This window comes from Beauveria bassiana (assembly GCF_000280675.1).
Source record: "Beauveria bassiana ARSEF 2860 unplaced genomic scaffold BBA_S00024, whole genome shotgun sequence".
Classification (NCBI taxonomy): Eukaryota; Fungi; Ascomycota; class Sordariomycetes; order Hypocreales; family Cordycipitaceae; genus Beauveria; species Beauveria bassiana.
The window spans coordinates 361767-389607 of record NW_007930859.1 but is presented as its reverse complement, the minus strand read 5'-3'; the positions used below and the strand labels follow the sequence as shown (position 1 = coordinate 389607).

The window sequence follows — 27841 nt, the reverse complement described above, 5'->3', positions numbered from 1 at the left end:
ATCAATACCTATAATAGGGGCAAATTTATATGCTAGCAGAGGTATCCACCCTATCAGGGTGTCCTCTAGAACCCCTCGCGCTGCAGTCTTCTTTTGCTCCTTAATCAACACTGTTTCTATGCCCAATCAATGTTCTACGTGATAGAAGACTTATTCCTGTGTGTGGGGCCGATGCTATGCTAATATTAAGCTAAGTCGACGTTCGATGCCGACATTGCTATTGATTCGCGCTGAATTGATACTAGCACGTTACGTGACTCGTCGTCTGAAAAAACCGGGAACACCACTTACTCAGAAAACCATTGGACGGAGATCCCACTTGACCTTGCCCCGTGCTCTTGTTTTCCATGGCATGGGGCTCCGTACATGCATAATCCATGCTACATGATTACTATATACGCCGAATCCCTCCTAGGCTACTACCTCTAGCAACAAAGACATGTCTCGCAATGCCAGCACCCTATGCCACGTCCTTGGACCGTTCCAGCTACTCTTGATACGGGGGATATCTTTCACTGGTCTGAGTTTCTTTGGAAGTAGGGTAGTCATCTTTACATGGATGATATGATATTCTGACTGATGTTTGATTATTGATCTTGTAAACACACTCAAGCTGAAGCCTTGAGCTTCTCCAGACGCGCCTTAGTTCCAGCAACAACCTTCTCTTCATTCCAAATCCCCGTGACGCTGGGGTGCTCAATGACCTTTGATGCCCACTTGTAAAAGTTGGGGGTCTTGGTAGGCAAGTCTTTGACAAGGCTGTCCGTCACGACGCCGTGCTTGGGCAATGCGAACAGTCTCAGCAAGAACGAACCGGTGAGAACCTATGTATGGAGTCAGCGACATATAAGAAGCAATGTTTTTCAAGCCAAATCAACCAACCTCGGCCAATGTCAACGTCTTGCTGCCTCCAAAGTAAGGTGCCGCATCGGCCAGTAGTGGCTCAACCTCCTTGGCAACCTGCTTGACGAATTCGGCCGCGGCCTCTTCCGCCTCAGCATCCGTCTTGGCAAATGCTACCTTGGTGCTCAGGCTGTTGGCTTTGGTAAAGTACGTATCGACAAAAAAGCCGATGCGGGCGCGCTGCAACATGTTGTCAGTGAGGATGATGGTCTTGGGGGGATGGCTACATGAAAAGTCTGGCGCACCTGGAGAGCGGCGTCTGGTGTGCCGGCCGTCGGCACGAGGTGCGACGGGTGCGCGTCGGCGAGAAATTGGGAAACAACGGCAGATTCAGTGATGATCTCGCCATTGTAGGACAAACTGGGAACGAGGCCGCGGGGATTGATGGCTAGGTACTCGGCAGTGCGAGGGACAGAGAGGTCAATGATTTCCTCCTCGTACGGAATGCCGAGCTCAGCAAGGGCAATATGAGCACGATGGGCCCCTGAAGTATTTTTTTTCTCGTCAGTTGTCGATAGCTGCCGAGGAGCGGCAAGAATAACTTACAAGGACAGCCATGGTTAGTGTAGAGCTTGATTTTAGCGGCCATGGTGACGGGTGTAGTGGACCTTGTTCTATTCAGATAAACTTGCAAGTTTCAAAGTGGAATTACGGATTCTAAGCAATGTTTCAAGATCAAATGATAGAGAATACACTCAATTTATAGCAAAGTACCGGCAACTTCGTCGATCCCCTATTTGGCGTTGTGCGGGGTTGGTTGGATTTATAATACAGTGCAATGATGCCATCTGCAAGGCACATGGAGTGCGTGCTAGTTAGTGGCTCTTTGTCTCAACCAATGATGAAATCGAATGCTAGTGTTACATGTATTTATTTTAGCTTACCAAGTTGTTCACTAGCACGCTTTCGTCATATCAAGCTCTCTATCCGAGGTTATTATGGAGTTGTGGCAGAGCGCAGATCAACGGCCATGTTCCATCTATAAGACTGACTGGCGCTGCTCATCTTTGACTCTGGATACAAGTGTTTCAAAATGATAGCTAGACATCTATTATCTTGAGAGCTTTTTCAAGGAAACTGTGTGCAAAGCTTGACTGTTTTCTTGGCAACTTGCATGCATTGCCTGCCTTGTAGATTCCGCCCGTGGAGCATCCGCCGCCCATTCTCCATCAGAGAAGATTGGGGTGTGAAGCTTTCTCTGATTAGCAATTACCGCCAGGCGCTGAAAAAGATATTTTCGGGTTAATTATTTTGACGTTTCACGGATCCACGACGTTCGCCTAGGCAGTCTGCACAATGAGACGCCATCTTCAACGGTCGCTACCATCAAGCGACATGCAATGCAACACCCCTCGCCTGGATGAATTATATCAAGGGCAATGCGACACCCCACTACTTTCTTTCCCAATCGGAGGTCTACCGCGGCGGTGCCATCCCAACATCGGGCTGTGGTGCTAGCTTCGATCCTGACAGCGGCCACACAGTGGTAGGTTCCGCGTCGTTGGCATCCGTTGACGAGAGGTCTTTACAGCGACAACCCACCGACGATAGCAACACAAGCCCAACCTCCCGAAACAAATCGAGACTGGCAATTGCGTAGAATTATCTCGAATGATGTCGTATGCTCGAGTGCCAGTACTCGATATTAAGGCACGTGTGCCCACATACACGACAAAGAAAGACCCAAGAATCGCCCCTTATTAGCGGATTTGTTTACATTGAAAAGATTCCTTTCCATCTCATCTATAATCGGGAAATCTTAAATATCGTCATCAGACCTCATAGATCCTAGCGACGGAGCTTTTTTGTGGAGTGCCAATGTCTCGATGCCCAATATTGGGACTCTTGGGACTTCAACGGCTTTGTGTGGTGATCGGGCGACTGGCGCCTGACGCCCGACGCCGGCCGCCGAACTAACATGGGGTTGGTGTCGACAGGACTACACCGCCAACGTTCATATTCATCAACGAACTTTTTTTCTTTCGTTTTTTTTTTTCGTTTTCTCGAATATTGGCTGACTAGACATGTTCGGCGCCACTGCACACAGCCGCGATAACCTCGATACTGTTGATAGGCTTGTGAAGGGCTTTGACGAATGCCATGCCAAGCTCCGCTCTCTGAATAAATCCGCAGGCCAGGTCGACGAAATAGCAAAGTCTGACACTGCAATCACAAGACGACATCATGATACCAAGTTAAAACCAGAAGATGTCTCAGAAAAGGCGATGCACATCCAGACCCAGTTTGATGTCACGCAGCGGACAATCAATGAGCGACCATCGCCGCCATATGCCAATTTACCTCAGCGATCCAAAGAGATCCTTCAGGGCGAGGATAGTATGAAAGCATTTGCATGCATGCTGCACGATGAAGAGTTCTCCCTGCAGCTGTTGCAGCACTTGGGTCCTGACATGGCTTGCATGTTGGACAGTGCAATCGAGCGCCAGCGCGTGATGGAAGACTCTGCGCGCTATGAAGCCTATCGAGCTTTAAACGCCGATTTAGCCGCGTCCCGAGCCAGCGAGGCCACCCTCATCGCTGAGATCGATCATCTTCGTGTGGTTCACCGAGCTATGGAAGACACGAACCGAGCCATCAGTGCTGAGCTCTCCGAGTCCCGTGCCCACGAGTCTAGCCTACTTACCGAGCTCGATGGTCTTCGTGCTGCCTTTGCTGGCTTGAATGCAGATCTAGTCGAGTCTCGTGTCAGCGAGAGCAACCTATTCTCTGAGCTAGTTGATCTCCGCGCTGCTCATCAAGCCACAGAGGCTTCGCAGCGACAAAAAGTAGCGGACCTCTATGCCGCACAGTCAGCTGCGCAACGTGAACTGGCTGCGCTTCGCGAGTCCACTGCTGTTGACAGAGATGAGATGGCAGTGCTGCGCGATGAAATTGAGGTCATGGAGGCCGAAATGAGCAGACTTCGTGCTGACGGTGCTATTGTGGACGCTGAATTGAGCAGGCTTCGCGCCGATGGCGTTGCTATGGACGCCGAAATGAACAGACTCCGTACAGAATGTGCCGCCGTTCAGGCTAAGAACTCATGCATGCAGAATCTGTTGGCGAATCAGCATACGACGGAAGTCTCATTGAAAGAGCAGCTCGCAAAGCTAATCGCTGAACGAGAGGAGATGAAAGCCGACCTGCACGTTTTCCAGAGCCAAAACTCGAGCTTAAACGCTTGCCTCAATGACAGAAACGCCGCCATCGACTGCTTGCGTAGAGAGGTGGATGAGCACAAGAAAGCCCGGCTCTTCACGCAGTCATTATTGGTCCATCTCAGCGGCTTTCCTCCCGAGGGAAAGCACTGGGAAGACCTCTCATCTTCGCTCAAGCTCTCGCGGCAGACACACTGCGAGCCGACAGCGGCAAGTTGGCAGTGGCTCCAAGCCTGGGATGACGACGCCCAGCCGCCCGAGATGCACCGCTCCGCCACGGCCGCTTTGTGCTGTGCCTGCGTATGCCTTCACAACTGGATGGACAATCACCGCCGGGCCCGGGACCACCTGCAGTCCCTCGTCAACAGTCTAGAAACTGCCACAGAGCTCCCTGTCGGGCTGTGCCACACTGTGCTCTTCGCCATCCTCGACGTCGCCCAGCAGAAGCAGCAGCAGCAGCGGCGGCCGCTGCGCTTCGACCTTGCGCTTCTTCTATGCCAAGCCTCGCAGCTCATTGCATCAAAATGCCACTCGGAGCGGCGTCGCGAGGCCGCGGCCAAGGTTCGCGCGTTTGTGTCGCGCGACTGTGCCGACGGCTCGCTGCTCGACGCGTTGCTGGACGGCTGGGACAATGACGACTTGGCGAACCGGGTGCCGTTTTGTGCGCCCACGCTCGCGCAGGAGGGCCGGATCGTGTATGTGCAATCGGTTGATTCGCTGCTGTTTGTTTCGCGAGAGAGATTGAGGTTGCGCTGGATCAGCGTCCGTAAAATTGATTGGACAAAATCCGGGAGAGACACTATTCACGTGCGCAGCGGCGATGCGAGTCAAAAGGTCAAGTTTGGCCAAGTCGGGGTAGAATTCTACAAGGCTCTTCTTCACTTGTGAATATCCAGCGTAAATCTTTTATGAGCCTCGATAGAAATAGCAACGAGTATTTTTTTTTAATATAACGTAGTAGACGACCGAAAGGTTAATCCTGGTGGGGTGTCTGAAAGCTCGAATACTGGTAGCTATCTTTGACGGCACCCTAGGTCTGAGTATATCTAGGGTCACCGAAATTATTCGGAAAGTTTAGTCGAGAGCGTGACGTTAACATGACGATAGTGTTGATTATTCTAAAGGGAGAACTACTGTATAACCTGGATGATCTTGGCGTATGCATTAAAAACCTGCAGCCAAGCAACTCTCCCTTCATCCTGTTACATTTGTCTTAGCGCCGTCTTAGAAAAAGAACGCAGCGAGCGTTGAGACACCAGCAACACACCAGACGATGACGCTGGCGGCGCCGGTGACAGGGGCAGCTGGGCGGGCGCTGCTCGATGGGGCGATGCTGGACGTCGACTGCGCCATGGAAGTTTGCGCAGGAGCGGTGCCATTGCCGCCGAACCAAGCTAGTAACGACGCGAGTGCAAGGGCAGTCGGTGACGGTCAACGTGGTGGCCCATAGGTCATTAATGCATGCCTATAGGGGAAATGGTGTTATATGCCGCAAGTATCCTAGAAGTAATATAAGTGTGAGTGCCCTCGGTGATGGTCGTCGGGTCAGGACAGTACGTTGTGCAGGAGTTGATCGTCTCTATGATGAGAGCTACTGCGTTAGGGTTAAGGCGCGAAGCTGCTGCTAGGAGAGATTATATTGCCGCGCAATACCACCGAGTTTAAAGCATTATACTATAGGCTTAAGGGCTCTAAAGTTTGTTGGTTTCTTTTCCTAACTTATAAGGGGGCAGGGCAATATATATTTATGAAGCTAGTTAGCACGTCTTAAAGCCTACTCTAGGGCAGGAAAACGTTAGTGATATATACACATACAGAACGATAGACGAGCATTTCGGATGACACGGAACATTCTGAAAGCAAGTTAAGATCCGAGTGTTGTACCTTTTCTCTATGTACTGATATAAGGCACCCCCCCCCTCCCCCCACTACGGAAACTATAAACGACTCTCGTTCGGATTTACGAGTAAGTAATTAAGTAGGCGGGGTAAGCGAGCGAGTTTCTATTTCGATATCTTACGATCATGTCTTCTTTTACGACTATCTAGCCAGTAATATTCCGGTGTATAGATCCAAGCCATAGCTTTTCAGCTCTTCGTGTTATTAGGTGAGTAGATTTGAGAGAATTAGAAGCGTAACGGCAACTGGTCAGAGATGGTTTGAATATCTATAAAAGCATCTCTATTCTGGCAACTTCTGCAGCTCTGCTTGACTGAGCATTCGCTACAACCTCCACAAAGCTCGAACCTGTCACAATGTTTAACCTCACAAATCCATACCGCGCTATTCAGGTTGGTGTTATTCTGCTTCAAGGGTTAGTCAAGTATGCCTACGCGATCTTATCCTCTGGCTAACTGCTCCATCCAAAAGAGGACTTACGGAACTTATTGATGTGGCACCTATCGAGCTCCTTACCCATGTGAGCCATAAATTCGTTGACCCGCTACCGGAAGCTGTTGTCCCGAATCACATCAAGCAACAAGCGCATGAATTCCAGTTCCACTGGGTTTCCGAGGAAGGACCGGCTTTACCTATACTAGGTACTAGTGGAGTCATAATTTTGCCTACGGTATATATTATCCCAGGAAAATTCCCGTTACTACTCAAGGAGAATTAATTTCTTATAGTGTTCTTTTGAAACATGTCCGCCTCTAGATATTGTTATCATTGGCGCGACTGGCTCTGGAGACCCAAGCGAAACCGAAATACAATATCTAAGACAGGCTTATAATGATAGCTCCGCCTTTATCAGCATTTGCTTTGGGTTTCTAGGGCCACTGGCAGCTGGCTTGCTTGAAGGGAAAACCGTTACGGCGCCTCGTTTTGTCCTAGATACGTATCGGGCTCAGGTCCCACAGACGAACTGGGTAGACAAACGCTGGACAAGAGACGGCAAACTCTGGACTAGCGGCGCGCTATTGAATGGCTTAGATGTAATGTCTTCTTTCATTCAGCAGACGTGGCCAAGTGGCAAAGGCACTCTAGTGGACATGATTATGACAATGGCGGCATGGCCAAGCGGTAGTAGTAACTACAACACCACAATGTGGACATGATAATTGGCTCTGTAAATACAAAAGAAGTCACTATTAGTAGTACTCGAAGCGAAATAGATATATAAAAGATACTGTGAAAAGTCGGTCAAGTAGAGTTCAATGCATTTTCTTAGCAGGCTAAACAATATAGATAGCTAACTAATCAAAGGTTTAAATTGCTGGTCGATGTGTCTAATAACCAAGTAACTTGACCGAAGGCCCTAGCCTAGCGGTTATACCCCCTTGACCCCTAAGGTATCATAGCGGCGTTCAAAGTCACGTAATATAGAAAACGCTTACGTCGCTAGCGTAACGTTATAAAGAAAGAAAAAGATAGCTCCCGATTATAAGAAGCTCACTACTATTGGAAAGGGTAGAGTGCTAAGTATATAGTAGACCCATGTCTTGCAGACGTTTGGTTAGCTAACCGTCTTATCCTCTCTACTTACTAATACCTTCTCTTAAGTATTACGATATCCTAGCGTTTTATCTTAATTCCGACGTTACGTAGTACATTCCCACATTTATATAAATGCCGAGTAGGCTCGGATGTACTAGCCGAATAATAAAACAAGCTCCACTACTAACCCTATTATAGGATTAACGTCTGACATGCCGTGTGATATATACACAGACCTTTTTGCATTGGGCTCATCTCTCTACTACATCATGTAGCGAGCTCCACTATACAGCGATCGCAAAGATGTTGAGGTAGTTGAATGCTACAAGCGAAAGTCGTTTCTCGAGCTCAAAGGCGTTACATGCGGGGACATCATCTGCAGCTGCTGGCGGGAGGAATTACCATCTGCTAATGCCGCCTTGTCTCTACTCCATATGCAGCAACAGCCAGTCAATTCATTTACTCCATTCCTCTCTATTAGCTGTCGTTTCTTTCTCACTTTAAGATCTTGGCTTCGTCGGGGTGTGGCTTTGGTAAGGCTCTTTCGCGAAAAGCGGTGCTAGGAGGAACGAGTGGCTAATCTATATGATCCCCGTGTTATATGAAGCGATAGCTTAGTTCAGGTTCAGCGACATCTACTACTATACATAAATAACTCACTGTAAAACTAGAAAAAGCTTGCATGTACTGGCAAAAGTGCCACGTCTAGTGTAAACTAAGTTCGAGAGTAACCCTCGTCTCTGTGTTCAGGGCAATCATCGCCCTGCCTCGACGATCCCATCGTCTTCTCAATCAGATCCGGACAGTCAGAGCCCCTTGTGATGGCTTCTGCACAACGTTTGATGTGAAAAGTGCTCTTCTTGTCACATCCGCAATTGAAAATTTTCATGGAAACCTATGGAAAAAACATACGCTGCACATAGAGTTGTTAGCGACGTGCCATAGCAAAGGCTGAGCCAAGCCCACCGCTTAGAGTCTTCGGCGTCAATATTGGGAGAAGTCCAAGCTCGGCAACGGTTATGGGTGACGGAGGAAAGTGTCAAGTGGCGAGAGGCACAACAAGGAGAGGGATTGATACCAGGCAGCAGTGCGGTGTCGCGTATTATGGCTGGCCAGCCTGTTATCGATCAGACGAACCCCAAGCCAATGGAAGGTGTCGCCTCAGCGGCAGGCTTCGCAAAGCAAGAATGAGTCCAATCAAAAGTGAAAAACCAAAGCCAACTAGAAAAAAAACCAAGTAATGTATTATAGATGTCTCACTCGGTGCTTGACTGTGTCCTAATCTCTTATTTGTTCATCTATCAACGGCTTTTTTTTGGTGGAAAGTGACCGTTTGTGTAAATACGAGAAAAGCACCACATCTATGCACATAAGATTGTAGAAACAATGAGTTGAGTCTCGAATCCTTTTTCTAGCATAGCAGAAATTCAGTTTAGAATTTCTGCATTTCATGTGGCGCCATGGTGATTCGTGGAAGGAAGCGGGCAATATAGTTCCACCGCCAAAGGGATAGAGACTGTTACTATATATCATCTATCCCGCTTGCTATAATTCTAGCAAATCAGAAGATATAGAAGCAATGCTCGTAATTTTATGAAGAATCAATAGTAGTTTATATAAGTAGATAAAACATAGATTATTCGATTCGCCTGCTTTTTGATGTCTCCAGCTTTCTAGTGCATCGCCAATGGTCAGGTGGCATCGGCTTACACCAGTGCTGTTTGTGACGGTTCCAGTCTGCGCGCAGCCACGCCGACTGCTGTTTTGCATTGTATGATAAAAATGGAGCTGAACGGGGAGCAGCATTCTTCCTTGCGTGCAGCTCGTAATTACTTGCCCTTGTGTTCCATTACTACAAGTTTGAGTTAATTTATCTGCTCCTCGTCGGTCAGCCGGCCACGAGAAAGAGTGGCACTCGGACGGTGACAGCCTTCATTATTCGATGGCTGCGCTATAGACGATATTCAGCAACGCCATCGAACACATCCTACGGTGTACAGTGTCTCAGCATGAAGTGATCATCAGGTGACGCAGATCCGAGATTCATCCTGCATCGTGCAACCTGAAAGTCGGGCCTCTCCTTTGCATGTTGTACAGCCACCTCCTTGCCCATGCTACACTGCTTCATCCTACATCAATTGCAGGAAAAATTTTCACTCCGCAGTAATTCGACTATCTTTCAAACTTGATCACAACTACCGCAAAAACTATCCAACTAACCTCAGTCGTAAGCAAGCTGCGCGTCCGAAGAGCATGGGACAATCGAAGCATGCCGCTGCGCAAGCAGTCTCTCCACGCCTGACTGAGCTGTCTCTTACTTCAGTGCAATTTGATGAGATACAAAAGGCGAGAAAGATGCAGACCATTTCTCCAGAGCCTGCGCAGAACATGCCCCCGACGCCCTTGGGCGAATTCACGACCACGTTGAAGAACGATCACGAGAGCCGGGCAGATACGTCGCCCCTGCCTTGTCAGAGGCTGTGGGTAAACGGCGGGCCCAAGGAAGCGCTATGGCAGGGAGTTGAAGAGCTACAGAGAGCCATGGTAAGCGTACATCTAATTTTCAAAGCACAAGGTGATGCGTAGGCTAAGTCGGAGATGATCAAGGCACGTCGAGACGATGGCTTTCACTACGTGAGCTCTGACTACACCCCCATGGTGAAAGGGGCGGCCACAGGAAGTAGATGGAGCTGGCCTGTCAAAAACGTCAACAAAAAGTCGACATCAACACATTCTGGCTATCAGCGATCAGAGAAATTGCATCACAAGAATTCGGCCTGGAAACGGTACCGAGCTCGGGTGCGACCTCAGCTCTGGCATAGTCGGCTATATATGCGCATGCAAGACAAAGCCCGACGCCGTGACAGATGCGTGGCCATGGGGCACGCACCGCACCGTACTGTTGACCTGGGAGCGTTCTCTGACGCCGGCAGTCGGGGAACGGTGAGCCAGTCTTTGCCGGAAGAGAAGCAGCCAGAAAATGATGCAGTTCCGGCATGGCTCCCAGAGAGACACCAGCGCGTTGACAGTGCCAAGCTCCTGGCGCAGTACATGGCTACATCAGACTATATCGTATCGCTAGCTGGACCACCATTGCCAGACATGCGATACGGTGTCATCATCGTTCCTTGCGGTGAAGAAGAGCTCCTCCTCAAGCAACCAGACCAGGAAGTTTCCTACGAGGATGTCAAGACTGCCTACTCGTTTACTGGCGATGATAATGGGCTGCTGTATGAGGAAAACCCCAATTCCATATTGGGTTGCCAATCCTCGATGTCGAGCACCGAATTCCGCTACTATGACAGACAGCGACTCCTCGAGGAGTGGGAAGACGATCAACGAGCTACGCCTTGGGTCCGTCCAAGCTACGGGAGCAACTGGTCCGAGACCAAGAGTGACTCACAGGAGGAGGGGAATCCCAAACTGGTTGATTCGGCACAATTTTCGCAGTGGTCCGCTACCCATGCACCCGACTATGGAAGCTGGGTCGGGCAGGAAAACCAGTCCTTTGACGAGGATGGGCGCCAAGTTGCAAGCGTTAGCACAACGTCAAACGAAACTCATGAGCCAGAACGCATGGAGTCGTCCAAGTTAGTCAGTAACCTAAACTTGGCAGGTTCTGCGTCGGAAAACCCGGCTTGGGGCACGTCCACGGTTTCGGAGCAGCTATCGCAGCATGCATCGCAGGCAGCCATTTCAACTGCGCATGTGTCGAATAGGCACCTTACTAGCTCCGATTCTGCGATTTCGAAATTGGTCCCTGACGCATCTACTGACAGCTACCCAACGCCAGCTCCCGCAACACATGATGACGCTGAGGGGCCTCGGAACGTACTAGCTGACCCGTCGTGCGTCCAGCCATTACTGGTCAAAGGGCAGTCAACTTTTGAGAGAACTTTGAAAGGCGACGGCAAAGGAAAGAAGCGGTACAGAGCTTTTTTCACCGGACTATTCAACGTCCTTCTGAGGCGAAAGCCGTCGATTGAGCCACGCCGCCGGGCAGGGGCTTGAATCCAGTGGCTTTGTGGGAGATTTCTGATGTTGGACAAATGACAAAAGTTGAAAGATTGGTCAAGAATTGAGCAATGGACGGGAGGATTGGGAGGCCGTTGCAGATAAAGTTGCACTCACGGGCCGCTTGACCAGAGTTTGCCATTCGACCATGTAGGCGAGAATTTGCTATGCTGATAGTTGCAGATGATTAAGTAGCCAAAATTGACGACATATTAATCATAAGCCGGACCCGGTAATGTACATATTACCAACCAAACCGGCGTCCCCAGGTGACATAAGTCTGAAAGACGGATCGGTCTATCGTGCTCTGGTGGTGCCAAGTTGCCAACTCGTCCAGCGACTTTAGCGCCGACACAAGGGCCAATAACCAGGCAACTAACCCTGCCATTCCCGGTTCGCAATTAGCCAAAGTCTCTCAATGAAGATAACATACACTGCAAGATTCCCCGAAGGGAGGCTGCAGCGCTTGGCTTTGTTTCTCGCCCAACTTTGGCATGCAACTGCATCATTTTGAGTAACGAAAGCAGCTTGGCCTATATATTGGCAAATAAGAGTCCTGCCACCACACAAGAGATTATCCGGTATGGTGTAGTGGCTAACATCGCTCGCTCTCAACCAAGAACCGAGCAGCCCAGGGTTCGATTCCCTGTACCGGAGTTTAATTTCTCTTGCTTTCCAAACCGACCTTATTTTTTTTTTCCTTACTGTATTTTATTACTTTTACAAGTAATACCTGTTTTTCCTTCTGAATTACTAGCAGCTCGAGCCTGGCATTGATCAATAAGTGCTGCGAATATAGAAACTTAACAGCAGCTGATATACTATATAAAAATTGGCGGTTTTTATGAAAAAAATAGGGGCGAATCTTATAAGAATTCCTGAGAGTCTGTGTCGGAATCAGGCCCTTAGTAGGAGTTACTGCTAGGTCTAACTACTAGCAGCGGGTAGGCTTCAAGCCTCAAATTCCGCTACTTTCCACAACTCGCGCCATAGGGGAGCGTGTTAACGTCTTGGCAAGAAACTATACGGACCTCGGCTATAGCTGATTACATATTGAAAATTTATCTCAAGCCAACCAACACACTATACCCAATCACATGCTTCCGCGTAGAGAGCTAATAACGGACTGATATTCTAACATTTCTAAGCTAAATATATAAGCGGTGCTTACTTGCTGTTTTAGTCCCCTTAATTGTACAACATTACTATCTTGCCATTCTTTCGCGCATTGCTACCATGCCTTCCACACTTGCTGAGCACATCGCCCTGAGGCAAGAGGATGACCACTACGTCTCCTCCTCCTTACCTCAGCAGATGGGCAACGCTGCCCCGATCGCCTATGGAGGCTACACCATCGCTCTCGCCATCCGTGCCGCGTACCTGCGTGCCCCGGATGGATTTCATGTCTACTCGGTTTTAGGACACTACCTTCGAGCGGCTCACACCGAGTCCAGCCTGATTCTTAACCCCGTCGAGCTTCGGCGAAGCAGAAGCTTTGCAACGTATCGCGTTGTTGTGCAGCAAAAGGATAAGAAAACGGATGAGCAACGTCTTTGTGCGGAGGTCATGGTGGACTTCCATTGCAATGAGCCGTCGCTGCTGCAGCACTCTGCCACTCCGACCCGCAAGTACAGCCACTGGACAGACTGCCAGACCACAGAACAAAGACTAGAAGAGCATTTGGCCAAGCCTAGCAAGACGTCGCAGGCAGAGAATAAAATCTTCAGTACTCTCTTTGGGCTGTCTCGGATGCTGTGGGACGCTCGACTGTGCCCAGAAGGCGTTGCCACTCAAAACTTGGTCGGAATTGCCAAGAGTGCCAAAACCAGCCAGGATGACCAACACGCCACGTCCAAATCTTCAGCAGATTGGATCAAAGTGAAGCATCCGTTGAAATCAGAAGCAGAGCAGATGGGCTCGCTGGCCTTCATCTTGGATGGGCTCTTGTCATTCCTGCCGCTGGTACACAACCATCTGTTTCTAAACGATTCCGAAGCCTGCTCAAGCTTGGACTTTGCGTTGCGAGTATTTGTACCTCGGCCAAACCTTACCGAGTGGCACCTGAGAGAGGCCATCAATCATGAAGCTGGACAAGGCCGAACTTACAGCGAGAGCAGGCTATGGGACGAGAGCGGCAATATGGTTGCGTCCATGACCCAACAGTCCATTCTCAGAGCTCCAAGAGGCAACCTTTAGCAATACTGTATATGATATAGCATAATATATGATATAGAATCGAGGAATTAGAATCAGATAGATTTCCGAATGTTTTATTGTACTTATATATTAAAACTATTGCCTAAGACGTCGATTGACACCAGACTTGTAATTCATCAATTCATCTGAATCCAGAGCCGGATTTACCTGAATGACTGAATCAGCACTTAGATTCCAGCATCAATTAACTATTCAACGATTTATTGTATCATGCTAAACATCAACTCACTACACGAAAAACGCCTGCTCTAGGAACTATCCATTGCTGATTTAGCTTCGTTAGTGTCTAGCTTTGTATAAATCGGTTCTAAACGTCAGGCTTTCTATCTATATACGTTTAGATTAATTAATTTTTATATAAAATTCTATAACTATACTATATTCTATTTTCTATATAACTAGTTCCTATTCTAACCGTAATCTATATGTATTATATATGGCGGAGAATTGATAATCTTTCCGTAATCTATGTAATAGACGATTCGACATGTTTGTTCGACAGCGACGTCTATCCTTCCTGACGACTGTTATTGCCAAACGTCCGACGCGTCAGTGGATCCTTGGTGGCTTCTATTGCCCATGTGCAATCTGCCTCCGTGTTCCACTAATGATAGTGTGACGTCAGCTTACCATCGGTCCATCACTTCTAGCGACCGCTTATCACCAGAACGAAAGACGACTGCGAACACATGGGCGCACGCTCGCGACCCTGCTGGTTTCGACCATTGCAGGCATGACATGGTCCCACTATACTCCACAGGCGTCTCGACGACCTTACGAAATCATCTATTAAAGATTTAATATTCACAGCGTTAAGCTAGAGACACTCGTCTAGCTAGTTACTATCTATAACCTCTCTTATAACTAGTATAACTAGCAGTTACTTATTATTATTATACCTAGTAGCTTCTAGTTTATAGGTTTTACTAGTTATTATTTAATATACTTCTAGCTATCTTCTATTATTTTATTATTATAATTTATATTCTTACTAATTATTTTATAATTACTTTTCCCTACTTACTATCTATATCTAATTTTATTTATTATTAATAACTAGCTATTTTATTTTTATAATATAATTTTAAAAGTTATATAGTTATATTAATATTAATTACTATCTAGTAGAAAAGGTAGTTACTTAATAGTTAAGAATAATAAAATAAAATTAGTTTTTCATAGAAAAAAATTTTAATAGTAGTAATTTCTAGATAGATTAAAACTCTTTAAAAACTAATTATAAAAGTAACTTAATCTCTATCTAGTTATAGTTAGTTTATTATTAAAATAATGATTTAACTATATTTTTATTATATATTATTTTTATAAATTTATATTAACTTATAGATATTATATAATTTACTAAATTAGACTATATTTCTAGTGCTAATATAATTCTATAATCTATTATTTTAATAAAAATAAAATAGAAACTTTTACTTATTCTAAGTTAAATATTACTAGATAAGTAATATAATATAATTAAAGAAATATATTTCTAATATAAAATAACTATAACTAAAAAAGAATTTAAATATTTAATTAAATTAAATAAAGATTATAATATAATAACTAATATCAAAATTATAAATATATTATAATTTAATCAGTAATAAAAAAAATTTAAAATTAATTTTAAATAAGTAACTAAAATTTATAAGTAAAAAGATAAATAAATATTTAATAAAGAGAGGTATTTTAGTAATTAATTAATTTAGTTTTTTATAAATGAATTTAAGTAGTTATTTTACTACTAAGATATTTACTCTTAATAAGACTTTATATTTAAGATATTACTTATTACTACTCTATAGTATTTAACCTAAATTACTACCCAAGAAATAGACTAACATCTCTTCCGGGCGCTCCCCTAATCCATCCCACTTGCCTGCAAGCTACTTGAACCACTTACCACGATAACCTCTCCCTCGGCATAGTTGATGCCAAACACGAAACTAAATGAAGAGGCTTTGAGCTGTTCATACTACTTTTCAGCGTCACGCAAACCCTGCGGTCCCGTTTCTTCGCCATCAGCGGTAGGCTGTTACCGCAATAGAAAGTGCCCATGCCACTTCCCGGTCCGCTCGCCACACTCATCACGACCAACACCTCACAACCTCAATCCCAGTGTATTACGTGTCATCTCCCTACATACAGAGCACTCTCTATTGATCTCTGCATTGCCTCTGTTCCCCCATTATGGCTTCTGAGCCCTCCCTCCGCCGTCTCGGCCCCATGTAAGCTCCCCGTTCCCCTTGTCCATCTTGGTCCATCTCACGCCTCCCCCAGGGAGCTTTACTCTTCATCGCGCCACCACCTCGGAATCTACCGCGCCGTATGCATCTCTGCGCGGTACGTCCCGCGGTCGTGCATCGCAGGGCCGTCATCTCCACGATTCATCGCCGCTCTAGCTGCCGTCGTACGTGCGCACCCGATGCTCCGAGTCGGCATCGCCGGTGAGCACAGCAACGCCGCATGCTATACTCACATTTCTCGCATCAATCTGCAAGAGCACATTCATCTCGTACCCGTGCAGTGTGACTCGGAAGAGCAGCTAAACAGCGAGGTGGCGCGCGTGCAGGCCGCGCAACATAACCATCTCTGGGAGTCTACAGCTACCAAACCCCCCTGGCGAGTCACAATCATTCAAGATCAAGACCGAGACTGCTACGACGTCATGTTTTCATTTCACCACGCTCTCATGGACGGCACAAGCGGTCGTCTCTTCCACTCGCACCTCCTCGCCGCTCTCTCTTCAACTCCTCCTTCTCCCCCCTCCGCCGCCGCCAACGACGACCCCCTCCTCTCCTTCCCCGACCCTCCAGTGCTACCCGATCCCCAAGAAGACGCCGTTGCATTCACGCTCGGGCCTTTATACATGGCATGCGTGCTCTGGGGCGAGTTCGCCCCTGCGATGCTGAAACCCGCGCCGCGGTGCCCCTGGGGCGGCGAGCCAATCGACTTTGCGCGGCCACATGTAACGCGTATCCGAGCCGTCGACATTCCGCCTCAGCAGACCAAAGTACTGCTTGCTGCGTGCCGCGCCAACAATACAACACTAACCGGGCTTCTACACGCGCTTGCCCTCGCCTACTTCAGCACTACGCTTCCAGAACATGCGGCCGCGCCAGGCTTCTGCGGCGCGACGCCAATGGGGCTGCGCAGCCACGCCCGCGACGCCTCTCCCACCGATGCGCTCCGCGTGCTTCTCTGCTCCACGGAGCACTTCTTTTCCGGCGACGACGTGGCCGCTGTCCGCGCCGCCGCCGCCGCCGCCGACACCACGCTGACCACTGCCGTCGTCTGGGCCACGGCTGCGCGTGTCCGCCGCGAACTCGCCACGCGCAGCAAGACTCTCACGCACAACAACGTCGCCGCTCTGATGAAACACGTCAGCGACTGGGGAGAGTTTCACGCGCGCCGCGACGGAACCGCGCGGACCCTATCCTGGGAGGTCAGCAACGTCGGCGTGCTGGGGCAGACGGCGGCAGCGGCGGGGGGAGACGATGCCGAGGCTCGAATCAGCAGAATCCTATTCTCAAACGGCGCCATGGTGACGGGTGCTGCGGTGGCTATCAACGTGGCGTCGGCGGGACAGGGCCAGCTGGGTATCGCGCTGTCATGGCAGGAGGGCGTCGTGGAGGGGAGTCTGGTAGAGGGGCTGGGGAAAATGTTGGAGAGGGGGGCGGAGAGGTTCTGCAGTACGGAGAAATGGGTGTTTGGAAATGATGAGATTGACGAAATGGATGCGGCGGATAGGAGTAACAAACAGGATAGACAAGATGGTGTAGAATCTGCTCATCATTGACCGATAATGCTTAATACATAAGCCAGACTTCGGGTATGCATTATGGCCGACAGCATCTTTAATGGAAACGTCACAATCGTCAATTTATGCTCGCTAAAACCACTTTTGTACAGCATCTTCTAATTCTATACTCCACACGTTCCCCTTAGTTACCAGCCCTGATGCGGGTGGTTGCTCTGGTTCCCTCTGCGGTAATCCTGCTGTCCCTGTCCTTGCCCTTGCGCCGGCGGGGCTCCGTAAAATCCCGGCTGCCCTGGCACCCCTTCAAAGTCGTCGTGATAAAGCCCTGGATGGTCCTGCCCAAAAGGATTTTGCTGCGGCTGGGTAGGCTGAGGCATAGAAGCCACAGGACCAGCTGCCAGGCCGGGGGATTGCGTTCGCCCAGGAGCGGGACTCTGTGTGTGTCTAGGAGCTGGAGATTGTGTGTGTCGAGGAGCAGGGCTCATCTGCCGCGGCGCCGGGCTCTGAGTCGTTTGTCGTAGAGTGGCTCCCATTGGCCCGGCGGCCGGGCCGGGAGATTGCGATCGCGATTGAGGCGCCGGGCTCATTCGGTCTTCATGCGGAGGCACTTCTTGATACGCGCCAGGGCGGGGTACCGGGCTTGCTCGGCCCGAGTCCAGCGGCTGATATCCACGGTTTCCAATTATGCTACGTCCTGGCGCGGGGCTGGCTCTACCCGAGTCGAATCCGTCTTGAGAGCGAGGATAGGCCTGAGGTCCAGGGCTGCCTCTACCGTCCACGGGCACATCCGAAAAGCCGGCTATCGGCTGAGCGTGCACCAAACCAGTCGAGCTCGAGTTGTCAAAGTTGCCCAGAGGGCTGCGCATGCGGTCTAGTTCGTTGGCAGATGCCTGGCGAGAGTGAGCACCGTCCGCATACACATTGTTGGCCTGTGGTCGGTATGAGTGATAGCTTGTGTCCGACATGCCAGTGCCGACACGTCGTGGGGCGCTAAAGGGCGCCGTGCGACCCGACATGGCACTCCCAGGGCGCTCGTCAAAAGAGACGGGCGTTCCGGCTCGCGTAGTGGCTCTATCACTTTCAATACCGTAAAAATCGGCACCGCCATGCTCGTCGAGAAATTCTGCTCGGTTTTTGAAGTATTCAAAATCCATGTGATTCTCAGACACAAACTCGAAGCCCGGCACGCCAGCGGCTTTGCCGGCCTTGCCAGCCTTCATGCTGTCGAGTGCGTACATGTCAGAGTAGCCACTGACACTCATGAGATCGCTTGCCTCCACATCTCTGCCGTCAGTCAGTCTGCCCGAGTAAACAGAGGGCAGCAAATTTTGAGCTTTTTGATTGACCATGGGCGTAATCAGCTTCTTGTATAGAGCAGGGTGGCCGAATCGGCTGGCCAGCTTTTCGCTTCGCTGGCGGTCGGCCTGGGCACGAGCTGCCTCGGGGTTCTTGCGGACATTAAGTAAACTGTAGAAGCGAATCTTGTTGTCAAAGGTATTGGCACAATAAAGCTTGAATCCAAACATGAGGAAGGGGAGGGGAATGACGGCAAAGAATTGAATGTGGTCGCCGTCGCCGCGAACCCAGGTGGTAAGGAGAACAACACAATTGGCCAGCATGGTGCCAAAGATGAAGCGATTAAACACAGTGCGCCAATAAAGTCCGCCAGATTCGGTCTTGGTGACGAAGCGGTACAAAATGAGGTACTTTTTCAGGTAGTGGTCGAGAGTAAAGTACATGGCGGCGGCGGGCAGTACAAGCGGCATGATGCCGGCAAAGCAAAGGCTCGAGGTGGCGTAAAATAAAAAGTAGGTGTAGTAGCTGGCATATTCAAAAGGAGGGGGCGCGGTAAGCTCGATGAGCTCTCTGGGCGTCGGGCTGGAGAATTTCTTGAGGAAAAAAGCCCTGGTCAGCGACCAGAGCTGCGCCAGATCGGTAGCAGCGCCGAGCTGACGTTGGAGCAAGTACGTGACCCAGAAAACGCCGTTGGAGCATAAGGCTTGGAACAAGCCGTCGACGATGCTTTTGCCATTATCCTTGTTTGCGCCCTTGATTGCGTCCCAGCCGGACTCTCCCGAGGTGGCGTTGCGGATAATGTTGAAGACAAAGGTGAATACGGTGGAAAAAAAGGAAAAGACGACGAGATTGTTGATGACAAAAAAGGCGTACATTTTGCCAATGACGTGTCGCTCTCGGCCGGTTTTGGTCTGGTCGCCACCTTTGGTAGAGAGACGGCGAAAGATCACGGGCAGGACTAGGTAGGCGAGAGAGGTCAAGGTGGGCGCGAGAATACCCTGGACGAGACCCCAGAACCTAGGGTTGGCCTCGAGCGAGGTCTTGAAGGCAGGCCAGAGGCGTCCGAGGTTGCTGAGGTTGACGAAAAGCATGGCAATCAAGGCATTAGGACCGATCCAGAGGACAGTGAGAATGGCCATCCAGAAACTGTTCGCCCACCGTCTACGGCTGCGGACAGAAGTGGAGAGCGGCATGTTGCGCCAGATGATGTCGTTGGGACGGGGTGCGAGAGTAACGGTGGTGCCCTGGGGCTTCTTCTTACGAAAAGAATAGGCAATGCTGTGGGCTTCGGCGATGTCACTGTAGCTGGCGAAACCATAGGGCATGGTGCTTCTCTTGTCGACTGTGGTCCGGACCTGCTTGATCTCGGTTTCGAGATCGCGAATGCGCTTGGTGTAGTAGTCGATGGCGTCAAGTTTCTGACCCTTGGGATAGGAGCCGTAGGCATGATCCTTTTTGGAGGGCTTGCAAGTAGGGCGGTTGGGAGGCAGCTTGGCGGGGTTCTTGAGGTATTTGGCGAGAACGGCTTCGAGCTTGCGCACAGTGTGGTCGTGCTGCTCGATGAGCTGGGGCAGCTCCTTGACGTTCCTGGCAATGGCGGTCCTGGCAAAGGACGAGCTGGGCGCGACCTGGTCGATGATGCGGGCAATGCCTTCGTCGGATGCGCACTCGCGAGGCAAGTCGTAGAGCATGAGGGTTCTGGAAGCAAGGCTGGTTTGGAATTCGTCCGTCTCGAAATACCTGCGGCGAAGCTGGGCAATCTCGCGGTAGTTCCACCAGAGGAAGCCGGCGACGATGATGTCAAAAAGATAGGCGGCTACGACCTGAACCCATTGGGCACGACCAAAGACGTTGAGAGGAGATATATTGGTGAGCCAGCCGAGCTCGCTCTTGTCGCGGATGGCGGCCTTGGTAAGGTGGACGGGAACGAGGATGCCGACGCCGACGACGCTCAGGGCGAGAAACATGTTGCGACACATGCGCATGAAGCGGATAAAAATGGTGGCGTCCATACCAACAGTCTGCATGAGGACATCTTCGTTGGTGTGGAGGACGGGAGGGACCCAGGCAAATAGCGACTTTCCTATCGTCGGGGGCGCATGCTTTTCGTCGGCGTGCTTGACCTTCGGAGCGTAGACGGCCTGGTTGTGAGGGCGGAGGAGAGAGAAACAGACGGCGAGGAAAAGTGTGAAGCCGACGGAGACGCCAATGGCGGAGTAGAGGGAGGAGGAGGCGAGGGTGGACGCAAAGGGATCCTTGAAAAGGTCGAGCAGAGCGTTGTCGTCCTTGGGGTTGCCGTCCCTGGGAAGAAGGGAAGCCATGGTGGCCGTGGCCGGCCGAGGATACGCCGAGATGTATTGAATGTAGCAAGGTGTGAGATGAGTCGGGTAGGACAGTGGTCGGTGAAAGAGTGAGACGAGGTCGGTGGAAGTTATCACAAGGTGAGGCTGCGAGTGATGGTTGATGCAGCGCGAGGCTCTCGTTTGGGGCTGGGACTCGAGAAAAGTAATCGACGATCAATGTAGTGGTTTGTACGTATTGGGATCAGAAATTTCTATGACGAACGAGTGAGGAGAAATGGTTCGAAAGATGAGAGGATCGATCGCGAGCGAGGTCTATAGCGACAGATGGCGATTTTGTCGATCTCGTTGGAGGGACTGTGAAGCGAGCGTGTCCTGGCCGGGAGAGACGAGGAGAAGAGGAGCAAGGGATCCGGCGCAGGGGATAAGAAATGTTCAATAGGAATAAGAATTATTGTTATGACGAAAAGGAAAGGCAAAGCAAGGATACACAAAGGATGGAGACGGGAAGAAGGACAAAGGAAGAGGGGACCATTGGGCTGTAGCCTGTCAAGGACTCTTTTCTTTTTTTCTGCCGACGTATCAGCACCGGGAGCTTGACTAGCGCCGGGCGGTACGAGGTGTGTGCAGGCCCTGCAGGGGATGGAGTGGGGAGGCAAGGAGGGACTAGAGAATGTAGTGTCATCGATCAGCGAATGCTTGGCTTTTTAGGAGTTTATTGAATCTATCTATCATTCTTTACGTATTGCACTTTGGTGATTCTTATTGAGATGGTACCTTTTTTTTTTTGCCTATCCTGAAGACCAGCAGAAGTGGCTTGCAGATGGTCACGCTACAGAGCCGAGAGTGATAAAGTGCAGGTGGCAGGCAGGCTGCTTGGAGGCTCAACGGAACAGAAGTTGATAGCAGCAGTGGCTTTCTGATTGGTGCTGATTGCAACACTAGCGGGGATTCTATTTTGGTCCCCAGGACCGATGCACATCAGAAGAATCGTTGCCGCTTTGACAGCTTGAGAGTCGTTTGATAGGGTTTACTGGTATTCAATCTGCTGGAGCGGTCCTCTGATATTTCCCATCAATGTCAGAATTTTGCAATTCTGCGAGGCACTTTGACTGGCATCAACCTCTCGCCCAGGCTTCTGCAGTGGGTGCAGCTGCAACCCTTTCTGCGGCCCCGCAGTTTCAATACGAGGCACGGGTGCATAACCACCTTATTAGTACAGGGCGTCAAGTCATGCAACTCGGTGGGCTTGTCCGCATGGCGGCTCATCAGTGATTAGATCACAAGGCGTCTACCTAGCCGACCATGTGTCAGCCGTGCATCTCTGGTTTTTCCGGCAATTTTCATTAAGATCTCGACATTCGTTCTTCAACGAGTCTGTCGTCTTCCAGGACTCTTTGACAGCTCTGAGCTTACGACGCAATGGGGTCAGGGCCCGCTATCATTGTGGACCTGAGACACTGGCATCGTCTCAACTTGCACCGCTGCAGACAATAGATATTCTTCCATTCCAAGCTACAGTGAATGCCCCCCCGCGGATAAATTCTCTGAAAAATGCAGTTTCGATCTAATTAATCAAATTTACTGCACTCCATCGCTTGGATCCCTGCTACCACCTTGTACCTCCGAGCCATTATGTTCCTCTTTCCAGTACTGTACAACAATGAATTCACAGCCACCACTGTAGTGGAGACCCGGCTGCCGGCTTGACCTGCCAGATTTCCATTTTATTACCAGACCACCAGAACTTGCCAGGCGTGCCAGGCCAAAAGCAGGGACCGGCCATGCAAGCCCGCAAGCCTTGCTGCAAGCCAGCCTTGCTTCGAGTAAATCCTTTCGAATAACAAGTGGCCCTTCTCTTGCCTTCTAGAGCTAGAATTTTCTCCCGCATATTTGCCACTCGATGACCTATCTCATCCCCTTGATGACGAAATTCCATTAATGATTCCTTGGTTGCTCCGGTGTCCGGGTGCTTGGCTCTATTTGCTATTTGTGGCTTCCACACACCAACAAGACTACCTAATTCTCCACCTTGACCTCAAACCGCAAGTCATCGAAGCTGGCGGTCGGCCGTGTGACTGACTTCGTACGCAGTCACGTGGCAGTCACGCAGTATCATCTCTCATTGAAGAGTATTTTACTGTGTCTCATTCAATACGTACCACTCTTGACTGTCCGCGTACCTCGCGTGAAAGCTCTTTATCCAACAAGATTGCCTCGGGGTCCAGGGTATATGGAACAAACTCTGAAAACCCCAGAGATTCAGTAAAAAACACATCGTTTAACAAATCCTGGGCAACACGAGATCGTTCTACAATTTCTTCATCAACGTCATCCTACTCCATCCCACCTATGAATCCTGGCGCACGCCGAGCTTTGCCCAGTTACCAAGCTTCTTTGCAAGCGAGCATTGGATAAGGTAGCCCCTGTCATTATTATACCCTGCCTCCCTGCAGGCCGCGCAGTGAATGGTTGCATGCTTAAGACCTCAAGATGAATCAAGTCCGCCAAGGGGGGGACAAAAAAAACCGGCCCTCGTCGATTCTCGATACTGTCTTATTAATCATAAATACAGATAAGAGTAAGTAAAAAAATGTTTTTAAAAATATACGTTATATATTTAATCATTTTCACACTTATGATACTTTTTTGTCTATTTCTTAAAATTGTCTATGTCTAGCAAAATAACGGTTTAGAAACGAGGTGCTTTCTCAGAAGGGCCGGTTTAATGTGTCCCCCACATGTCCGCTTACAATACTAGTCATCCAGATATTGCGAAATGCATTCAGCCGTCTGGAGCAGGCATTAAAGGCTTGCTTTTCTGAGCATTCTCGAAATTGCCCGCGTAGCGTTGACTGCAATGCAACGCAAGCTTGTCGAATGGTCACGTTCATCCGATTGACTTAATCCAATTCAGTTTAATACAATAACCAAATAAACAAGAAACATTCCTAGGAACCATGTCTGTAACGTCCTTGGCCATTTTGCCTAAAATCAATACCCGTTTCGCCGCCGTAGTTTGCCTCAGTCGTTTCAGATCATGCTATCATCTGTAAGTTGCCGCCCCACCAAAGTCATTATTCCCCAGAGGAAAAGAAAAGTCAACAAAAAGTTGGCATCCTAAAATCCCTAAACGGCTCCCTGACTGCGCGTCTTACGTTGCGTTCTACCAACCGGTGCTGGCGTCGCCTTCTTCTTGGGACGTCCAACCTTTCTGGGTGCCGGCGCTGAGTCTCCCGCTGAAGCCGCATCCTCACCAGTCGCTTCCGCATTGCCATTGGAAGCAGGCTTTGACGGCTCTTCAAACTTGGCTTTCTTCTCAGCGGAATCAGCCTCATCCTCAAACTTCCGCTTCTGGCCATTGGTGGCAGAAAGCCCAGGAATGGCAGTCGTTGCGGCTGGTGTAGGGGCAGGCGCCGCAGGAACCGACGTCGGCTTCGCCGATGCCCCATTCGACGCGGATTCTGGCTTCGCCACCTCAGGTACAGAGGTCGGGGCATCAGACTTGGCCTCGGCTTCGGGCTTGCTGATGGGCTCTTGCGAAATGTCCAACACCGGTCGGGGTGTGCCGCCAGCAGGTGTGCCGGTATTAGCAGGCGTGTCGGGTACAGATTTGACCTCGACAGGCTTGGGAATCGACGGCGCAGACAGGAGCGCCGAGACCGCAGCCGGAGCTGCCGGTACGACCGTGGCAGTTGGTTCTGACGCAGTGGTCGCGGCAGGTTTGGCATCTTCATTCGAATCCTTGGGCGGCTGTGGTGGCGCGTCAAGGTTTGAGACGCTTGGAAGCGAGGCGTCGGCAGCATTAGCAACTGGCTTGGCCTCTGAAGCATCTGGCTTTTGCAGCTCGGCATTTTTGCTTGAGTCTGAGGCGGTGGGAGGCTCGGGTGCGCGTGTGTTGGAGGCTGGGTACAGCGGCTTGCTGATGGAGCCAGAGCCAGGCGGCGGGAGAGTGGAAGCTGGAGCAGCCGATCCAGCGCCTGTCGTGTGTGTGGTCGATGGTTCCTCACGAGCCCGCTCGACCGGGCCGGCCGGGCGTGGCATGAAGGCGACCTGATCAACCGAGGACATTTAGGCAGCTAGTTCAACGGGAACGGTGTTAGTGTGCAGTTTGGTAGCAGTGGTGATAGTTGCGACATCGAATCAGGCAGCTGCAAAAGTTCTACTCATCAATTGAGAAGCTCACACGCGCGCAGCCCGAATCATGCCGTGGGCTTGGAATGCCTACCGGAATCCAACGACGTGAGCAGCTATGATGACGTAAGGATACGAAATATGTGTGGAATCGCGTTGCGGATAGTCCACGCGCGGTAAGTGGTGCGAGGATGATGGGACGATGGAAGGGGTGATGGAAGGAGAGAGTTGTTCCCAGTGGCGCTACTCGATTGATGGCGGATAATGAGAGGTATTAATAGCGAGACGAAACGAACGCAGCAAGGAAACCTTGGGAGAACTTGGCAGGGGAGCACCAAGAAACGGTAATACCAGTTAATTACAAGCAGGCGGGATGGCTGGGGCCAAAGTACTGCCCAGGTCAACAACAAACAAGACATATACGCCGTACATTTACCGACATAGCTGTAGTTCTGCCAAAAGCTTAATATGATGAGGAGGTGCTGAGTTATCGAGGAACCAGCCACTTCTCCATATGAGAACAAGTCGCGGCGCACAGTGCACAAGACGCGAACGAGGCGGGGCTTGTGGGTATGCAGACTGTGTGCTGGTGGGTGGCACGGGGGCAATGGACGGTGCGGGAAATGCAGATCGAGACGGTAGAGGTACTTCTGATCTACATGACATTTCCATGCCGGTACCAAGTACCTGGCTTTTTCGCTTCCTTGGCCGACCGGTTGCGGGGAATCGAGAATAAGTGGAGTCGCTCCACGCTAGCTGCGAGACATGCTAACCGATGTAGATTGCAGTGGCGTTTTGAGGAGCAGGTGAGGGCGGTTTGCAAACTGAAGTGGATTAGATTGATGTGTATATATAAGAGGATGGAGATGCCCTAAAGTAACAAGTGTACTCGCTTCTTCGTCGCTACCTCTTTTCGTGATTGCATGACGTGGTGGAGTTGTGCTCGTCGTGCTCACTGCTTGTGTGACATGACTCTAACTCAATACCTTACTTGGCGAGGGATCAAAAAGGCTGCACAGCACTCTTGTGCAACAGGTCGTTCAGACGACTGAAAAACTCAAACGGACTCCGGCAAGAAAAGATTTAAAGTTTTCAGAAAAGATTCCAAACCCTTGCACTTGTAAAATACTACTAGACTGTAGGGTATGAGCAGCAGATCGGGCTCGCCGTGTCCCAGATTCCTTAAACGAAAGGGAAGGAGAGAAAGCTAAGTACGCGAAGACATCGTGGAGGAAATTTCATGTTTATTCGAAATTCCGCGAGCTTCGATGGTCAACTCCATTTGCAAATTCACAAATTGTTTACTGAGGAAACAAGTGACATCTCAAACGGCCCCACCAAAATACCCCCCCATCTCAGCAACCCTGAGCTATTGACTTGTTTTATGTCAAGAGCACACGGATTACGAATGACAAAAAGGCGACAAAAAGATAACGTCAACATGCAGGAAACAGCTATGATAGGATGCATCATTACAAATATCATTCTTCGCGACCCAAACCAAGAATTCGCCCAGCGGTGCCGACTCACTCGCAAATAATCTACCAAGTCCCAAGCTTATCTAGAAGCTTAATTTCCAAACATCGCCCAGTCGCTTATTCTCTTCATTGATGCCGCCATGCAAAATAACGGCGTCGCCGACCTCATCCCGAGAAACATCCGCGTCAAACCATCCGCGTGGCTCCGGAACTTCGCCCTCCGTCTTCAGCTTGTGCCATTTTGCCTGCTCAATGTCCCAAGCCCACGCATCAGCCAGCATCTTGCCCGCGCCCGCGTGTCCAAGAGCGCTGGGATCGCGCTCACCGAACACGGTCACGAGATGCGCTCTGCCCTGGATGGTCAGCGCCAGCAGGGTGCCGACACTCCGCGGCTCAGGCCCTTGGATGCCATCTGGTGTATACGAGAGCGTGATCCACGACTGCGAGGCAACATCGAAAACGTCAAGGCCACCTCCTAGCTCTTTCTTCCCATCAAAGCCGTTTATGCGGTATACCTTGCCCTGACTGAACGCGATGGAGGCACCGCCTCTCGCAGGCGCCGGTGCAGAGGGCAGCTCAGTCCAGGAGTTGGTCTTGATGTCAAAAGACCAAAAGTCGGACAAGCGTCCAGACTCTGGACACCCGGCATGCAGGTATATCTTGTTGGTGTCATTCGAGGTCACGCAGTGGTAGCTTCTTCCAGCTGGGTAAGGCGCCGCTTCGTCGGCGGGCTTGACCAATAGCCAGCTAGACGCTTTGGGTTCGTAGCACCAAAATGCCCCCTCCTCCTCAACAGGCTTCATGTCGAGTCCGCCGCGGCCTGAGAATATCCATATTTTATCCTCAAGGGCGGTGCTCGCGCTACCAACGCGTGGGACAGGAGCTTCGGTCGGCGGGGCAATGGTCCATACCGAGGCTTCTGTAAGATGTCAGATCTAATATTTACAAATATTTCGAGATTCATTACCGGAGGCAGGCGAAATCTCGACAATATCGAACTTATTATCAACGGGGTGGCGTGGTACCAATTCGCCTCCAAAAATGTAAGCCTTCTCCCCAACGACCGTGACAGTCTGTGAGGATCGATAAAGGCGTTGGGTGGCAACGAAACGAGACCACTTTGCCGTAGGCATTTTT

General features: G+C 50.0%; 9 protein-coding genes across 9 annotated transcripts; 5 read left to right on the top strand and 4 right to left on the bottom strand.

Annotated features, from left to right (window-relative positions):
• Positions 1-608: 608 nt before the first annotated feature.
• Positions 609-1492, bottom strand: BBA_07410 (glutathione S-transferase domain-containing protein; the record flags this gene model as incomplete). Its single annotated transcript, XM_008602507.1, has 4 exons — positions 609-824; positions 883-1083; positions 1149-1387; positions 1450-1492. The coding sequence occupies 4 exons, from the start codon at positions 1490-1492 to the stop codon at positions 609-611; spliced, it is 699 nt and encodes a 232-aa protein (XP_008600729.1).
• A 1435-nt stretch (positions 1493-2927) lies between these two features.
• Positions 2928-4949, top strand: BBA_07409 (uncharacterized protein; the record flags this gene model as incomplete). Its single annotated transcript, XM_008602506.1, has 1 exon — positions 2928-4949. The coding sequence occupies one exon, from the start codon at positions 2928-2930 to the stop codon at positions 4947-4949; it is 2022 nt and encodes a 673-aa protein (XP_008600728.1).
• A 1367-nt stretch (positions 4950-6316) lies between these two features.
• Positions 6317-7117, top strand: BBA_07408 (DJ-1/PfpI family protein; the record flags this gene model as incomplete). Its single annotated transcript, XM_008602505.1, has 3 exons — positions 6317-6375; positions 6432-6601; positions 6717-7117. 3 exons carry the CDS (start codon positions 6317-6319, stop codon positions 7115-7117), a joined length of 630 nt encoding a protein of 209 aa, XP_008600727.1.
• A 2632-nt stretch (positions 7118-9749) lies between these two features.
• BBA_07407 (uncharacterized protein) lies at positions 9750-11507 on the top strand (the record flags this gene model as incomplete). Its single annotated transcript, XM_008602504.1, has 2 exons — positions 9750-10040; positions 10083-11507. The coding sequence occupies 2 exons, from the start codon at positions 9750-9752 to the stop codon at positions 11505-11507; spliced, it is 1716 nt and encodes a 571-aa protein (XP_008600726.1).
• A 1239-nt stretch (positions 11508-12746) lies between these two features.
• BBA_07406 (acyl-CoA thioesterase II) lies at positions 12747-13706 on the top strand (the record flags this gene model as incomplete). Its single annotated transcript, XM_008602503.1, has 1 exon — positions 12747-13706. One exon carries the CDS (start codon positions 12747-12749, stop codon positions 13704-13706), a length of 960 nt encoding a protein of 319 aa, XP_008600725.1.
• Positions 13707-15926: 2220 nt separating this feature from the next.
• Positions 15927-17535, top strand: BBA_07405 (uncharacterized protein; the record flags this gene model as incomplete). Its single annotated transcript, XM_008602502.1, has 2 exons — positions 15927-15964; positions 16017-17535. The coding sequence occupies 2 exons, from the start codon at positions 15927-15929 to the stop codon at positions 17533-17535; spliced, it is 1557 nt and encodes a 518-aa protein (XP_008600724.1).
• A 149-nt stretch (positions 17536-17684) lies between these two features.
• Positions 17685-21113, bottom strand: BBA_07404 (DUF221 family protein; the record flags this gene model as incomplete). The annotated part of the gene is made up of 1 exon (XM_008602501.1): positions 17685-21113. One exon carries the CDS (start codon positions 21111-21113, stop codon positions 17685-17687), a length of 3429 nt encoding a protein of 1142 aa, XP_008600723.1.
• A 3108-nt stretch (positions 21114-24221) lies between these two features.
• On the bottom strand, positions 24222-25163 carry BBA_07403 (uncharacterized protein; the record flags this gene model as incomplete). Its single annotated transcript, XM_008602500.1, has 1 exon — positions 24222-25163. One exon carries the CDS (start codon positions 25161-25163, stop codon positions 24222-24224), a length of 942 nt encoding a protein of 313 aa, XP_008600722.1.
• Positions 25164-26787: 1624 nt separating this feature from the next.
• BBA_07402 (kelch repeat protein) lies at positions 26788-27837 on the bottom strand (the record flags this gene model as incomplete). The annotated part of the gene is made up of 2 exons (XM_008602499.1): positions 26788-27623; positions 27672-27837. 2 exons carry the CDS (start codon positions 27835-27837, stop codon positions 26788-26790), a joined length of 1002 nt encoding a protein of 333 aa, XP_008600721.1.
• Between the last annotated feature and the right edge of the window lie 4 nt (positions 27838-27841).